The following is a 17,604-nucleotide window of genomic DNA, read 5'->3' on the forward strand; positions in this document are numbered from 1 at the left end:
AACGGTTCTGCTAGATCTGGCACAGACAGTGCATAGAGCAGAGTATGAGCACCTCCGCTCCATTCATTCTCTATGGGGGTGCTGGAAATAACTATCACCAGTACAGACAGTGCATAGAGCAGAGCATGAGCTCTTCCTCTCCATTCATTCTCTATGGGGGTGCTGGAAACGGTTCTGTTATATCCGGCACAGACAGTGCATAGAGCAGAGTATGAGCACCTCCGCTCCATTCATTCTCTATGGGGGTGCTGGAAATAACTATCACCAGTACAGACAGTGCATAGAGCAGAGCATGAGCTCCTCCTCTCCATTCATTCTCTATGGGGGTGCTGGAAACGGTTCTGTTATATCCGGCACAGACAGTGCATAGAGCAGAGTATGAGCACCTCCGCTCCATTCATTCTCTATGGGGGTGCTGGAAATAACTATCACCAGTACAGACAGTGCATAGAGCAGAGCATGAGCTCCTCCTCTCCATTCATTCTCTATGGGTGTGCTGGAAACGGTTCTGTTAGATCTGGCACAGACAGTGCATAGAGCAGAGTATGAGCACCTCCACTCCATTCATTCTCTATGGGGGTGCTGGAAATGGTACTGCTATCTCCGGCACAGACAGTGCATAGAGCAGAGCATGAGCTCCTCCACTCCATTCATTCTCTCTGGAGGTGCTGGAAACGGTTCTGCTATATCCGGCACAGACAGTGCATAGAGCAGAGCATGAGCTACTCCGCTCCATTCATTCTCTATGGGGGTGCTGGAAACAGTTCTGCTATATCCGGCACAGACAGTGCATAGAGCAGAGCATGAGCTCCTCCGCTCCATTCATTCTCTATGGGGGTGCTGGAAACGGTTCTGCTATATCCGGCACAGACAGTGCATAGAGCAGAGCATGAGCTACTCCGCTCCATTCATTCTCTATGGGAGTGCTGGAAACTGTTCTGCTATATCCGGCACAGACAGTGCATAGAGCAGAGCATGAGCACCTCCGCTCCATTCATTCTCTATGGGGGTGCTGGAAATGGTACTGCTATCTCAGGCACAGACAGTGCATAGAGCAGAGCATGAGCTCCTCCACTCCATTCATTCTCTATGGGTATGCTGGAATTCTCTGGCACAGACAGTACATGGAGCAGAGCACCTCCGCTTCATTCAGACGAGGCTCTGCTCTTGGAAACACTAGAGATCCCAGCTACCAGACCCCTGACAATCAGTAAGCCATACTGATGGGCAGGGGATGGAGTAGCGGGAAGACCCCAGTGACCATGAACTCTGCTTACATTGCACACCCAGCGCCTCTGCTCCTCCTCATCATCAGTCTGGTCTCTGGTTGCATTATTACCGTCCAGTCTCGGTTGCAGACCCTATGGCTGGTCCCGCTGCTGCCTCCTCGCGCCCGGCAGGTCCCGCTGCTGCCTCCTCGCGCCCGGCAGGTCCCGCTGCTGCCTCCTCGCGCCCGGCAGGTCCCGCTGCTGCCTCCTCGCGCCCGGCAGGTCCCGCTGCTGCCTCCTCGCGCCCGGCAGGTCCCGCTGCTGCCTCCTCGCGCCCGGCAGGTCCCGCTGCTGCCTCCTCGTGCCCGGCAGGTCCCGCTGCTCGTCGCACGGTGCTTGTTCTTTAGTCTCGCTGCCGATCTCCAGAACTCCGTTTAGAAGCAGGGAATTATTCTTTGGTGCTAACTTGTCGCTTCTCACCTCTGCTGCTAATTGCACATATGTGGCTGCAGCGTTTCTCAGCTCCGCGCTGACGCCGCGATAATGAATGCAGACAATCAGCCCCAGCACTGCCGCTCTGCTGGGGAGGATGAGCCTTGTAGTTCCCTGCTCCTTATCATGGATCAGAGTCACACCTGAAGGAAAGTGACTGTAAATGCATCAAATACTGTGCAAAAATATGTGCGCCCCCTGCTACTGAGAGGGTTTAGGGACATCAGTTGTGCCAGTCGCTGACAGACACAGAAAGTTGCGCTTTATATACTGCTATCGTAGCGCGATATTCCCTGCGCCTAGGAGGAGGGTGAGCAGAGGAGGAAACAGGGTGGAAACAGTAGGCAAGCAGGATGTTAGGGTGGAGACTGTTGGAGGAAACAATAGGCAAGTAGGATATATGGAGACAAGTTGGCAAGACAGGTGTGTGGGGACGATAGGCCCAGATGATGGAAGCTGTAGGCAGGATGAAAACAGTAGGCAAGCAGGGAAATATGGAGGGTGGATGGAGGATGTCCGGTGCATGCCGTACGGTGTGACCTCTGACCTGTCACTGGACACTTTGTGGCTTTTCCTGATTTCTTGTTTTGTTTTTTTTTGTCTCTTTATGTAGATTTCCAGAAGAAGCAGCCAGACGAGGACTCCGCCCCCAGCACAAGCAGCAGCCAATCAGATCTGTTCCCCTGCGAGATAAACAGCGACAACGGAAATACCTCTCTCCCCCCGCAGAGCAGCAGCCCCGGCGCGCCGCGCTCCACGGACCTGAATGTAGCTTCTCCCAGCGAAGAGGAATGTAAGGAGCCGCTCTGGGGTCAGATCCGCGCTCGTACTCCAGTCACATCCAGAGCTGCAGTCAGACGCCTCACTGCGGTGCCCCAGGAGGGAGGGAGCCCAGCATCCGGGGAAGGCGGCACAATTCGGTCCAGCTTTGGATGTGTTTGGAGTATAAGCAACCAGTGTATGTGATGCCACACATAGATGTAACAGAGCAGCCACGTAAAATGTGTCCACATAACAGAGCAGCCACGTAAAATGTGTCCACATAACAGCAGCCCCGTATAACGTGTACACGTAACAGAGCTGCCACGTAAAATGTCTCCATGTAACAGAGCTGCCACGTAAAATGTGTCCACGTAAGAGCAGCCACATATAATGTCTCCATGTAACAGAGCAGCCACGTATGTGTCCACGTAACAGAGCAGCCACATATAATGTGTCCACGTAAGGCTAGGTTCACATTGCGTTAAGGCAATCCGTTAAGCGCATAGCGCTAGCGGATTGCGCTAACGCAATGTTTCTTTTTGGTCCACGTTCGCCTTCCCCACTAGCGCAGCGTCCGAGGTCCGTCACAAAAGAACGGCACATCCCTAGCGCGTGCCGAAAATGGCACGCGCTAGCGATGCGCTACAGGCAGAAATAACATTGCTGTCAATGGGTGCGCTAACGGACCCGTTGCACGGCGTTAATTGCGACATTTTCGCCGTGCAACGCTGTCCGTTAGCGTTAACCCATTAACGCAATGTGAACCTAGCCTCACAGAGCAGCCACGTATAATGTGTCCACGTAACAGAGCAGCCACATATAATGTGTCCACGTAACAGAGCAGCCACGTATAATGTGTCCACGTAACAGAGCAGCCCCGTATAATAGAACTTCTGTAAGTGGCAGCCTGAATTTTAGGGTGTGAATACGTTTCCATTGCGGTCTATTCTTCCGTGCTGCGTAGCTCCTAGAGAATAGTCCGGTTTCCACCCACTAGTGATCTGCGGCCCCTCACAGCGCTGGGATCTAGGGAATCACAGAGGGATCTGCGTTCCCCGGAGGATGGGAACAGACCTAGATTTTCTCAGGAAGACACAAATCCTGGAAGGATTCACAACCAGAAATCCCTGAAGCAGAAAGGACAAAGGATCCGTGAGACTCGAGGCGTCTGCGCTTTTCTTGCGGTTTATAGTGAGAGACGCAAATTTAATGTGAAAAAGGTAAATCCTTAACACGCCGGCGATGATGATGATGTTGATAATGGCAGAAAATTGACAACCTGTTTGAGAAGAGGTAATGCATCACTAATTAGCCCCCGGTGCCTGTAGCTTGAAATTAATGAGCTACTGTTATGTAAATGTCATGTTAATTAGGAGAAGTTTGAGAGACCAATAAATCTGCAGGAAAGCTGCCGCTATCTGATGAGCGCCTGCACCTAATACCGCTCACAGAACGTACCGCAGACGCACGATTGACAAATCCATTTTTTTTAAGTGATCTCATTAGTGGAGGAAACAGGCGACTGAAGACACCAAGTGCCCGAAATGAGCCGCCTGCAGTCACAGGTCCTGCGAGGACAACGAGCGGCCGAGACCAGTCCTTCCATCACTGATACAAAGTCACGAGAAGAGTAAGGCACCAAGTGCCCGAAATGAGCCACCTGCAGTCACAGGTCCTGCGAGGACAACGAGCGGCCGAGACCAGTCCTTCCATCACTGATACAAAGTCACGAGAAGAATAAGGCACCAAGTTATGATCAGGTGACCTTGGAGCAGCATGAAAACTTTCACTGGAGTAGGTGGTAACTATACTGACCACAAACCCTGATCTTATCACCGCAACTAGAAGTAGCCGTGGGGTGTGCCTAACAAATCCTAGACACCGCGACACAGCCGGAGGACTAAACACCCCTATAGATGGAAATAGGAATACTATCTTGCCTCAAAGCAGAACCCCAAAGGATAGGCAGCCCCCCACAAATATTGACTGTGAGTAGTAGAGGAAAAAAAAGAGGATTTAGCAAATGAGGCCACACTAGCTAAATAGGAAAGAATAGGACAGGATACTAAGCGGTCAGTATTAAAAATCCTTCCAAAAATATCCACAACAGAAAATACAAAAACTCCACCATCTAACTAAAGATGTGGAGCGTATATCTGCATCTCCAGAGAATCCAACAAGACCGAGAAAACACTGACACAGTCTAAGCTGGACAAGAGAAAAAAAAATGAGTAGCATAGAATATAAGCACACTGCATGTGTGCCACAGAAAAAGAAACAGACACTTATCTTTGCTGAATTGGCAGCTGAGCAGGAGAAGCCAGAAAGTGATCCAACACTTCACAAGAAACATTGACAACTGGCAAGGACTAATGAATCCTGCACATCTAAATATCCCAGTCAGAACTGCAATCAGCAGATACACCTGGCCAGGACTGCGACTCAGAGAGAACTGCATTCCCACCTACAACCACTGGAGGGAACCCAGAAGCAGAATTCACAACACAAGTGCCCGAAATAAGCCGCCTGCAGTCACAGGTCCTGCGAGGACAACGAGCGGCCGAGACCAGTCCTTCCATCACTGATACAAAGTCACGAGAAGAGTAAGGCCGTGTTATAAGACGAACTGTGGTAGGACGGCCAGCAGCATGCTGCTGAAATGATCTACTGAATGATAATATTGTGCGCTTGTAAAGCCTGGGATGCTGCAGACTCATTGACCCCTATGTACGAGCATACAGCTCTGGCAAAAACTAAGAGACCGCTGCAGAATGTTCAGTTTCTGATTCTTCTCTTTCTAGGTATGTTTTTGAGTAAAATGTAAATTGTTCTTTTATTCTGTAAACTTCTGACAACAGGTCTCTGAAGTTCCAAGCAATAAACTTTTTATTTTTTTCTGGCAAAGAAAAATGGTCAAAATGAAAAGAAAACAAAAACAAACCCCAGTGCTTTCAGACCTCAAATAATGCAAAGAAAACAAGATCATAATCATTTAGAAACAACAATGCTAATGTTTTACCGCAGGAAGAGTTTAGAAATCCATATTTTGTGGAATAACCATGATTGTTAATCCCAGCTTTCTTGCGTCTTGGCAGCTTTCCTCCAGTCTCTCACACGGCTCCTGGGTGACCTTATGCCGCTCCTGTTACAGAAATGTCAGCAGTTCTTTTGTGTTTGATGGCTTGTGACTATCCTGTGACTATCCATCGTCCTCCTGATTACATTCCAGAGGTTTTCATTGGGGTTCAGGTCTGGAGATTAGGCGGCCATGACAGGGATCTGATGTGGTGGTCTCTTAATTTTTGCCAGAGCTGTAATAAGTAAATAATAAATAATCTTTATTTTTTTATAGCGCTAACATATTCCGCAGCGCTTTACAATTTGCACACATTATCACCGCTGTCCCCGATGGGGCTCACAATCTAAATTATCAGTATGTCTTTGGAATGTGGGAGGAAACCGGAGAATCCGGTTGAAACCCATGCAAACACAGGGAGAAAATAAAAAATCCTTGCAGATGTTGCCCTTAGTAGAATTTGAACCCAGGACTCCAGCGCTGCAAGGCTGCTGTGCTAACCACTGAGCCACTGTGCTGTCCTATAGCTGTATAACAACTATAATACTGCCTCAATGTGCAGAAAATATAACTACTATACTACTGCTCCTATATACAAGAATATAACTACTATAATACTGCCCCTATGTACAAGAATATAACTACTATAATACTGCCCCCTATGTACAAGAATATAACTACTATAATACTGCTCCTATATACAAGAATATAACTACTATAATACTGCCCCTATGTACAAGAATATAACTACTATAATACTGCCCCTATGTACAAGAATATAACTACTATAATACTGCTCCTATGTACAAGAATATAACTACTATAATACTGCTCCTATATACAAGAATATAACTACTATAATACTGCCCCTCTGTACAATAATATAACTACTATAATACTGCTCCTATATACAAGAATATAACTACTATAATACTGCCCCTCTGTACAAGAATATAACTACTATAATACTGCTCCTATATACAAGAATATAACTACTATAATACTGCCCCTCTGTACAATAATATAACTACTATAATACTGCTCCTATATACAAGAATATAACTGCTATAATACTGCCCCTCTGTACAATAACACAGGTCAACAAAAAAAAAATTTTTTTCTGGTGTCCAAAATATTTTAATGAATTTGGGGTATTTTTGGGGTGCTGATTCTGAATATGTCATCAGTTTTGCCAGATTGGCTCAAGTTTTTGAGATTTTTGGCATCTTATTTATAGCACTTGTTGGTAAATGCGACGCATCATCTCATTAATTTCTTTGGATTAGTACTTGAACTGAGCAGTTCTCAATATAGTTTTGTGTTAATTAGTGTTCTAAAAGTTTGTTCATAGCTTGATTTTTGCACTAACTTTATGTTGTTGTCTGTTTTCCAGTGAAAAGCATGAACTCATCAAGAAGAAGTTGTCTTAACGATCCAGAGAGCCCCTGTGTGCTCAAACTTTGAAGCTCTCCCACAAGTGATCCCATTTTGGAAACTAGACCCCCCAAGGAGCTTATCTAGATGCATAGTGAGCACTTTGAACCCCCAGGTGCTTCACAAATTGATCCGTAAAAATGAAAAAGTACTTTTTTTCACAAAAAATTTATTTTAGCCTCAATTTTTTCATTTTCACATGGGCAACAGAATAAAATGGATCCTAAAATGTGTTGGGCAATTTCTCCTGAGTACAACGATACCTCATATGTGGTCACAAACCACTGTTTGTGCACACGGCAAGGCTCCATTTTCGTAATAATTCGATACATGCTTTGCACACTATGTGTGGTGCCCAAAACTTGTCTTGGTCCCCAAGCATAACCCCAAAATAGGCAAAATACACTTTTTTTACGAAGTCTGTTATGTTTCTTCTATGTTTTGGCAGTGTGTATTCACCACAAATGTAACAGAATGAGTCTGGATCGTTAAGACAACTTCTTGATGAGTTCATGCTTTTCACTGGAAAACAGACAACAACATAAAGTTAGTGCAAAAATCAAGCTATGAACAAACTTTTAGAACACTAATTAACACAAAACTATATTGAGAACTGCTCAGTTCAAGTACTAATCCAAAGAAATTAATGAGATGATGCGTCGCATTTACCAACAAGTGCTATAAATAAGATACCAAAAATCTCAAAAACTTGAGCCAATCTGGCAAAACTGATGACATATTCAGAATCAGCACCCCAAAAATACCCTAAATTCGATGAAATATCTTTGGCACCAAAAATGCTGTTGACCAGTGTAATATATCTACTATAATACTGCTCCTATATACAAGAATATAACTACTATAATACTGCCCCTATGTACAGGAATATAACTACTATAATACTGCCCCTCTGTACAAGAATATAACTACTATAATACTGCCCCTCTGTACAAGAATATAACTACTATAATACTGCCCCTCTGTACAATAATATAACTACTATAATACTGCCCCTCTGTACAATAATATATCTACTATAATACTGCTCCTATATACAAGAATATAACTACTATAATACTGCCCCTATGTACAGGAATATAACTACTATAATACTGCCCCTCTGTACAAGAATATAACTACTATAATACTGCCCCTCTGTACAAGAATATAACTACTATAATACTGCCCCTATGTACAAGAATATAACTACTATAATACTGCTCCCATGTACAAGAATATAACTACTATAATACTGCCCCTATGTACAAGAATAGAACTACTATAATACTGCCCCTATGTACAAGAATATAACTACTATAATACTGCCCCTATGTACAAGAATATAACTACTATAATACTGCCCCTATGTACAAGAATATAACTACTATAATACTGCCCCTATGTACAAGAATATAACTACTATAATACTGCTCCCATGTACAAGAATATAACTACTATAATACTGCCCCTATGTACAAGAATAGAACTACTATAATACTGCCCCTATGTACAAGAATATAACTACTATAATACTGCCCCTATGTACAAGAATATAACTACTATAATACTGCCCCTATGTACAAGAATATAACTACTATAATACTGCCCCTATATACAAGAATATAACTGCTATAATACTGCCCCCTATGTACAAGAATATAACTGCTATAATACTGCCCCTATGTACAAGAATATAACTACTATAATACTGCCCCTATGTACAAGAATATAACTACTATAATACTGCTCCTATGTACAAGAATATAACTACTATAATACTGCCCCTATGTACAAGAATATAACTACTATAATACTGCCCCTAAGTATAAGAATATAACTACTATAATACTGCCCCCTAAGTATAAGAATATAACTACTATAATACTGCCCCCTAAGTATAAGAATATAGCGGCTTCTGTTCTGCTTTGCGGATGGTAACGAGGGTGTGAATAATGAGATTACTGAACATGTCAGACTGTTTCCCGCCATGTGTAATTGCTGCGGTGAAGTTGTAAGGACGTGTTTTGGTTCCGGGAGACTTGTCTTTGTTTTCTTGTACTTCGTGTCGTTTACATGCAGCACCATGACGCTGTGAAGTGTTGTTTGTATAGTCCGGTGTCTGGTTCTGGACTCGGTTTCTGTGCAGTTATTTGTACGTCTTGCTTTTATTTTTGGACACTTTTTCCTTTCGGCAGTTTGCAGCAGATCTTAAGTAGCGTGTTACGGTTATTAACACTTTGCTTGCTGACAGTGTGGTTGTATTCTGGGCCTGGTACGGTGTAGCACATTCACCTCCACATTGGACATTTGCTCTTTCCAAACAAGTATTTTTTTTTCTATTCCTTTTAGTCTTTTAACTATTTTCTGCTTTGCTGTCAGTGTTTCCGATGCTTTTCTTCCACCGGGGAACCTCAGGACGGGCAGGAGAGGTTATGAAGACTCTGTGTCCACAAGCTTTCTATCTGAAGAGGTCGAAGTAGAAATGTTTTTATTGTTCTTCGCTCCTTTTCATAGGAAATAGACCCGCTGAAGGTCATCACTCTTACGCTATTTTCTCGGCAACGAAAGAGTCCGTCTTGTGCCGGCGTTGTTAAACAGGAGCTTTAATTTGTCTCCCTGTTTGAAACGCCGTCCAATTATCAAAGCGGCAACATAGAAGCAGTTAGAAGGGCTATCCATTTATCTTAACCCATCTGCAGTAAAGAAAAAAAAAAAAACAATCCGTGCTTCACGGTTACGCAGTGAATACATTGAATTGGCCCGTTGGCTTAACAAGCTCTCCTGAGAGCGTCTACGTGACGAGGGAGCGATGGACGAGCTGGATGTAGGCCAGCATTGATTTGCAGACCAGCTTAAAAATACTGTTACCAAGAGGGGTGAAAAAAAAAAAAAACTGCAAGAATCCCAGGAGATCTTAGTTGTAAAGTTTTATTTTTCTTAAGCTTTTAGCGCTGTACTAGTCTATTAGATTCGCAGTCCCACCGCATTCCGTCCTCGAAGAGTTGGCTAACCTTTCATCGCTTCGTCATTGGATGGCAATAAACAACTTAGTCTGACTGTATCATTTGGAGCGCGTCGCACATTAAGAGTGACAGGATGTTATTTGTGGCATGGGCTTCTTACTTAGGAGAGATCTTCCAATGATCTATGGACTCTCCGGGTGTCGGGATAAAAGGAGATCTTGGTGACGAAAAGCAGGTGTTAAATCACACTAAATAGGCCGTGACGTGCTGGCTGTGGAGATCCGATGTCTGTAGGACATTCCAGCACATGACTGGTGTGTTTGTTGTTTTTTTGGCCGCGGTTGTCTCATCATATCTTAGAATTGAAGCCCTCCACAAATGAGTATTAAGGGCCATCAGTGGTCCTGTGTCGTTTTCTGTGGCCCCAGCTAGTATTCTTGTAAGATCTCATTCAGACATCTAGTTTCCGCGTATGAGTGCTGTCCATGGTTTTATGTAGTTGTCCATAGTTCTTATGTATAGTATTTCACTCTGTTGATGAAGGTGGCGGAGCATCCATAATTCTTATTTAATGATGAGTCTCCATTGAACCCAGAATAGCTGTCCATGGTCCCCATACATGTATAGTATTCTATACTGGCTGCTTTAGGTGGTGGAGCTGTCCATGGTCCTCGTACATTGGTGTTGGAAGTGGTGGAGCTGTCCGTGGTCGTCATCCTTGTACACTACAGCAGACTGATTGTGGTGGAGCTGTCCATGGTCCCCATACATGTATAGTATTCTATACTGGCTGATTTAGGTGGTGGAGCTGTCCATGGTCCTCGTACATTGGTGTTGAAGTGGAGGAGCTGTCCGGGGTCGTCATCCTTGTACACTACAGCAGACTGATTGTGGTGGAGCTGTCCATGGTCCTCATACATGTATTGCACCCCACGCTGGCTGGCTGAGGTGGTGGAGCTGTCCATGGTCCTCGTACATTGGTTTTGAAGTTTTGGCGCTGTCCGTGGTAGTCATCCTTGTACACTACAGCAGACTGATTGTGGTGGAGCTGTCCATGGTCCTCATACATGTATAGCACTCTGCACCAAGTAATTGAGGTGGTGGATCTGCCATGGTCCCATACCTGTATAGTACCCTACACTGGCTGATTGAGATGGTGGAGCTGTCCATGGTCCTCATACATGTATAATATTTTACGCCGGGTAACTGAGATGGTGGAGCTGTCAATGGTCCTCATACATGTATAGTAGCTCCACCACCTCAATTACCCGGTGTAGAGTACTATACATGTATGAGGACCATTGACCGCTCCACCATCTCAATTACCTGGTGTAGAGTACTATATATGTATGAGGACCATGGACAGCTCCACCACCTCAATTACCCGGTGTAGAGTGTCTATGGTCCTCATACATGTATAGTACTCTACATCGGGTAATTGAGGTGGTGGAGCTGTCCATGGTCCTCATACATGTATAGTACTCTACACTGGGTAATTGAGGTGGTGGAGCTGTCCATGGTCCTCATACATGTATAGTATTCTACACTGGGTAATTGAGATGTGGAGCTGTCCATGGTCCTCATACATGTATAGTATTCTACACTGGGTAATTGAGATGTGGAGCTGTCCATGGTCCTCATACATGTATAGTATTCTACACTGGGTAATTGAGATGTGGAGCTGTCCATGGTCCTCATACATGTATAGTATTCTACACTGGGTAATTGAGATGTGGAGCTGTCCATGGTCCTCATACATGTATAGTATTCTACAGCGGGTAATTGAGATGTGGAGCTGTCCATGGTCCTCATACATGTATAGTATTCTACACTGGGTAATTGAGATGTGGAGCTGTCCATGGTCCTCATACATGTATAGTATTCTACAGCGGGTAATTGAGATGTGGAGCTGTCCATGGTCCTCATACATGTATAGTATTCTACACTGGGTAATTGAGATGTGGAGCTGACCCGTGGTCCTCATACATGTATAGTATTCTACACCGGGTAATTGAGATGTGGAGCTGTCCATGGTCCTCATACATGTATAGTATTTTACACCAGGTAATTGAGATGTGGAGCTGACCCGTGGTCCTCATACATGTATAGTATTCTACACCGGGTAATTGAGATGTGGAGCTGTCCATGGTCCTCATACATGTATAGTATTCTACAGCGGGTAATTGAGATGTGGAGCTGTCCATGGTCCTCATACATGTATAGTATTCTACAGCGGGTAATTGAGATGTGGAGCTGTCCATGGTCCTCATACATGTATAGTATTCTACACTGGGTAATTGAGATGTGGAGCTGTCCATGGTCCTCATACATGTATAGTATTTTACACCAGGTAAATGAGATGTGGAGCTGACCCGTGGTTCTCATACATGTATAGTATTCTACATCGGGTAATTGAGGTGGTGGAACTGTCCATGGCCCTCATACATGTATAGTATTCTACACCGGGTAATTGAGATGTGGAGCTGACCCGTGGTCCTCATACATGTATAGTATTCTACACCGGGTAATTGAGATGTGGAGCTGTCCATGGTCCTCATACATGTATAGTATTCTACACCGGGTAATTGAGGTGGTGGAACTGTCCATGGCCCTCATACATGTATAGTATTCTACACCGGGTAATTGAGATGTGGAGCTGACCCGTGGTCCTCATACATGTATAGTATTCTACACCGGGTAATTGAGATGTGGAGCTGACCCGTGGTCCTCATACATGTATAGTATTCTACACTGGGTAATTGAGGTGGTGGAGCTGTCCATGGTCCTCATACATGGTTTGTACCATATACTGGCTGATTGAGCCTTCCACAAAGTGACCTGCTTACATCATTTCAGTGATCTTCTTATTAGCTCAAGAGAAAGTTTTAATGGGGACAAGGCAGCTGATCTCATTCTGTCATGCTGAAATCATTGTCATCTTCAGTCCCATTGAGATCCTGTGGTCAGTCCTCAAAAAGTGACAAGCAAAACCCTGAAACTGTGACAACTCTAACCTGGGATGAGTCGAGAACGGGCAGCCATAAGTCAAGGTCTGCCCAGGAGCCAATATCCAGCTGCCGGGGGAAGGGCAGAAGTCTGAAGAATGAGGGCAGGAGAGTGCAGGATAAGGGGCAGGGGTGCGGAGGACAAGGGGCAGGGGTGCGGAGGACATAAGGGGCAGTGGTGTGGAGGATATAAGGGGCAGGGGTGCGGAGGATATAAGGGGCAGGGGTGCGGAGGACAAGGGGCAGTGGTGCGGAGGACAAGGGGCAGGGGTGCAGAGGATATAAGGGGCAGTGGTGCGGAGGACAAGGGGCAGTGGTGCGGAGGACAAGGGGCAGCACTGGGAATATTGAATATTAAGGCGTCACAGAAGTTTAATGGATTTGTCAATAAAATGTAACAACGTACGGAATGTTTGACTGTCAGTCAGTAACCATAGAAACATCCAACTAAAAGAGCGAAAACACTGAAACGGCAAACTTTTGACCACAATATAGCACTTCTTAAACAAGTGGTGCGTGTCTTGTTCTTGGCTGCATCTAAAGCTTCACCCTCCAATCCTCAGGACCATGGCCTCATGCTGCCATATGGTGTCTGACCGGTCGGGTGGCGCCGTCTATGCTCATATACCAGATCCAGGGCCTATTCCTCTCCCGATGGGGATCTCTACAGTATGTGATGGGACTCGTGGAGTTACCATGCTCCTGATGCAATGCATTGTTCTGTACAATTGGACAAGCGGCGCCGTCCATTGTTCTGTACAGAACTGTCTAATCGCTTGATGGACCTGAGAACATTATTGGAAAGACCTCAGCACATCTGAGGTTCTGACATGTCGTGTTCAGGGGTACCACTTAGCGCTGCTGCCTGTCTCGACGTTCTGCTATACTGTTATGTTCATGCCCTGAACGTCCTTCCTTGGATAGCAGTAGGACATGGTCATGGGTGGTGCCTCGATCCTGTAACATGGTCCTGAGCCGGAATCGGTAGGCTTTGTTCAGAGTTGTTCTATCTTGTAACAAAGAGACCATATTAGCGATTTACTAATGGAGCTTTAAAACGACAGCTCCTATCATGCTTATTTGTTTGAGCAGAAACCTTAGATTCGGACAGACCGATGAGGGACTGTATGGTGGGACCACGCAAGAGAGTTTGGACCATGACACTTTCTTCTTGTGCTATATATAATATTTAGCAGAGTTTCAGATCGGTTCTGCTATTCCCAGCACTCCTACTCCTCTCAGCTGCGGCACTCATCCATGTCCTCTGGAGACAAGGCCATCAAAAGCCTCCAATAATTGGGCTCCCTAAGCCCAGTGCGGCCCCATTAATTAGAAGCGAAATTGCCTGAGTCCCAGCGGCCGGACTGGAGTGATGCAGGAATCCAGGTAAGTTCATCTTGAGGGAAGCGTGAGCGTTAATGATGAAGACCGTCAATCCTCCCACCAGAAATAGACCGCTCGCTCGCGCGCTCTCCCGCTGCTTCATTAGGCAATTTGCATTACAAATCTGGCATTTCTCTCATTCCAGGAACATTGGAGACCTGATAATCCTCTAGATTATTTAACGGCCGGCTTCGCTCCGACAAGTCGCACAGGCGCCGGCTTCACTTTCCTCTTCTACTTATCTCTCGGCTGCTTTCAGATACATTTACTGCGCATGAAATGAGGGAAGCGCTGAACTTCACGGATGATTCTCCCTTCTTTTTATAGATCTCTGGTTATAGAAAGGTTATTACATGTAAAGCGACTCGCACCCTCGTCTTCTCAAGTTTATGTTAATGAACTGTTCAGGAATTGCCGTGTGAACGATTGCCTAGTTTATGGTAGCCGAAATGTAGCTCATGGCAAAAGTTCCTAATATCTTAGCAGAAGTAAGTGCAGGCATGATCAAAGCTGCAGCGTAAAGTATGGTGGATGATTGCACACTGATCTACAGATCTGTGCAAATCAATTCATAAAAACTGGCTCCTAGAAAAATTCCCTAATATCTTAGTGTTATCAGAGCTGCAGTATAAAGTCCATTGACCAGCTGATTTACTGTTCTTTTTATTATAACTGAATACACTCCCTGACAGAAGTTCTGTCGCTTATCCATGTTATGTAAATAAAAGCTTATAACCGGAAGTTAAATTCATCCATTGGTTGTATAAATTATTCTTTTGAAAGCTGAAACCCTCCGAAATGGGATTTAGGTTAGAAAATTATTTAGAAAATTATTTAGAAAGTCATTTAGAAAATAAATATTGATCAGTTAATGGACACAGAATGGTCAGATTTTGGCAAGACAAAAGTTTTGTTGCCTGGTCATATAATGCACCATGTAATCTCCTGCAGTATTTGCGGCGGCTGTGGTGTAATTCTACTGAAGATTCATCAGAGAAATCCACCTTCTGCCACTTTTCCAGTGTCCATCTGTTTAGCAGGCTGTGGGACTTTGCAAATGCCACACGGTTTTTTATTTGCCTTTTGTTTAGTGCTGGCTTCTGGGCACTGATTCGGCCATGAGGCCATTCCGAGACAGAATCCTACAAACTGTTCTAGTTGACACAGGGACTTGAGGTGACCAGGCCTGTTGGAGCTCTGCTGCAGTGGAAGAGGGGCTTGCTTTGGATTTTCTAACCAACAAACGTTCCTCCTAAGCAGTTGTCTTGTGGGGTTTGCCAGACCTGGGCTTGTCAAACACATCTCCAGTCTCTTCGAATCTTTTATTCAATTCTTTGTACTTGACGCTGAGACACATTAAAGGTGCCAGCCACCTTTGCAGTGGATCTGGTCTTCAGCCTCTTGATAATCCAGGCTTTGGTCACAGGGTGGATTTTTGGCATGTTGTCAGAGCTCAAGTTGCAGTTCAAGTGAAGGTCTGGGGTGCTGGGTTTCTTTTTATACACACACTAATTAACCGATCATTTACTGAGCACAGGTGAGGATGTAAACTAGGATTGGGTGCATTATATGACCAGGCGACAAAAGTTTTGTCTTGCCAAAATCTGACCATTCTGTGTCCATTAGCTGATCAATATTTCTGCATTGATGCCAATTTATTTTCTTAACCTAAACCACATTTCAGAGAGTTTCAGCTTTCAAAAGAATAATTTATATAACCAATGGATGAATTTAACGTCAGGTTATAAGCTTTTATTTACATAACATGGATAAGCGACAGAACTTCTGTCAGGGATTGTATTTATTGACTTTTCAATAGAAATTTACAGAATGGAATCGCACCAAGATATAATACATATAAACATTCAATGCAAATCAGTTAACAAATATAATAGAAACAAATAGGATTGACAAGACAGTGAAACAAGTGGGAGGGATGATTTACTGTTCTCATGGGCACAGGATGGAGCACAAAATAAAACCCTGCAATGATTTTTCTCGGAGACTGTGCTACATGATCAGAGCTGCAGTGCACAGTACAGGGGAGGACTGCGATACAGTGTAAAGTACAGGGGAGGACTGTGATGTAGTGTAAAGTATGGGGGAGGACCGCGATGCAGTGTAAAGTACGGGGGAGGGCCGCGATGCAGTGTAAAGTACGGAGGAGGTCCGCGATGCAGTGTAAAGTACTGGGGCGGGATGTGATGCAGTGTAAAGTATGGGGGAGGACCGCGATGCAGTGTAAAGTACAGGGGAGGACCGCGATGCAGTGTAAAGTACAGGGGAGGACTGTGATGTAGTGTAAAGTATAGGGGAGGACTGTGATGTAGTATAAAGTACAGGGGAGGGCCGCGATGCAGTGTAAAGTACAGTGGAGGACTGTGATGCAGTGCAAAGTACAAGGGAGGACCGCGATGCAGTGTAAAGTACGGGGAGGACCGCGATGCCGTGTAAAGTACGGGGGAGGACCGCAATGCCGTGTAAAGTACGGGGGAGGTCCGCGATGCAGTGTAAAGTACAGGGGCGGGATGTAATGCAGTGTAAAGTACGGGGGAGGACCGCGATGCAGTGTAAAGTATGGAGGAGGACAGTCTATTGATGAACATATTGGCACCAATGACTTCATGCGCAAAGACTCCAGATAGCACAAGTGCCTGGAGTGATGATCAGAGCTGCAGTGTAAAGTACGGGGGGAGGACCGCGATGCAGTGTAAGGTACAGGGGAGGACAGTGATGTAGTGTAAAGTACGGGGGAGGACCGCGATGCCGTGTAAAGTACTGGGGCGGGATGTGATGCAGTGTAAAGTACGGGGGAGGGCCGCGATGCAGTGTAAAGTACTGGGGCGGGATGTGATGCAGTGTAAAGTACAGGGGCGGGATGTAATGCAGTGTAAAGTACGAGGGAGGACAGTCTATTGATGGACATATTAGCACCAATGACTTCATGCGCAAAGACTCCAGATAGCACAAGTGCCTGGAGTGACGATCAGAGCTGCAGTGTAAAGTATGGTGGAGCACTGATCTGCATTGATGATATTTATGGGCACCAGCCGGTGATTGTTACTTATCGCAGCAGCAGTGTTTAGTTGAGATGAAGCCCCCTGAGCGGACGGCTGTGCCCCCAGGTCTAGGTCTCCTGTGATTGTCGTGTTCTCTGTTTTCCAGGTGGGCCCTGCACAGATACAGCTCACGTCTCTCTAACCACACCAACCAAAAGATCCTGTGACACAGGTAAGAGCGCAGCTCCGGGGGTGAATGCGGCTCCAGCCTGCACCGGCTTT

The 17,604-nt window shown here is 45.2% G+C and overlaps 1 protein-coding gene across 2 annotated transcripts in view; it reads left to right on the plus strand.

The window, feature by feature from the left end:
• The window catches only part of ZFAND3 (zinc finger AN1-type containing 3), a 203,660-nt gene that overhangs the window by 135,287 nt on the left and 50,769 nt on the right, over window positions 1-17,604 (plus strand). The window contains exons 3-4 of one of the 2 annotated variants that reach the window (XM_069768298.1): window positions 2,314-2,493; window positions 17,489-17,554. In XM_069768298.1, coding sequence (XP_069624399.1) covers window positions 2,314-2,493; window positions 17,489-17,554 — 246 coding nt within the window. The remainder of the gene's footprint in view (window positions 1-2,313; window positions 2,494-17,488; window positions 17,555-17,604) is intronic. The other variant, XM_069768299.1, reaches the window with a different exon arrangement.

Source organism: Ranitomeya imitator, chromosome 5 (assembly GCF_032444005.1).
Source record: "Ranitomeya imitator isolate aRanImi1 chromosome 5, aRanImi1.pri, whole genome shotgun sequence".
Lineage (NCBI taxonomy): Eukaryota > Metazoa > Chordata > Amphibia > Anura > Dendrobatidae > Ranitomeya > Ranitomeya imitator.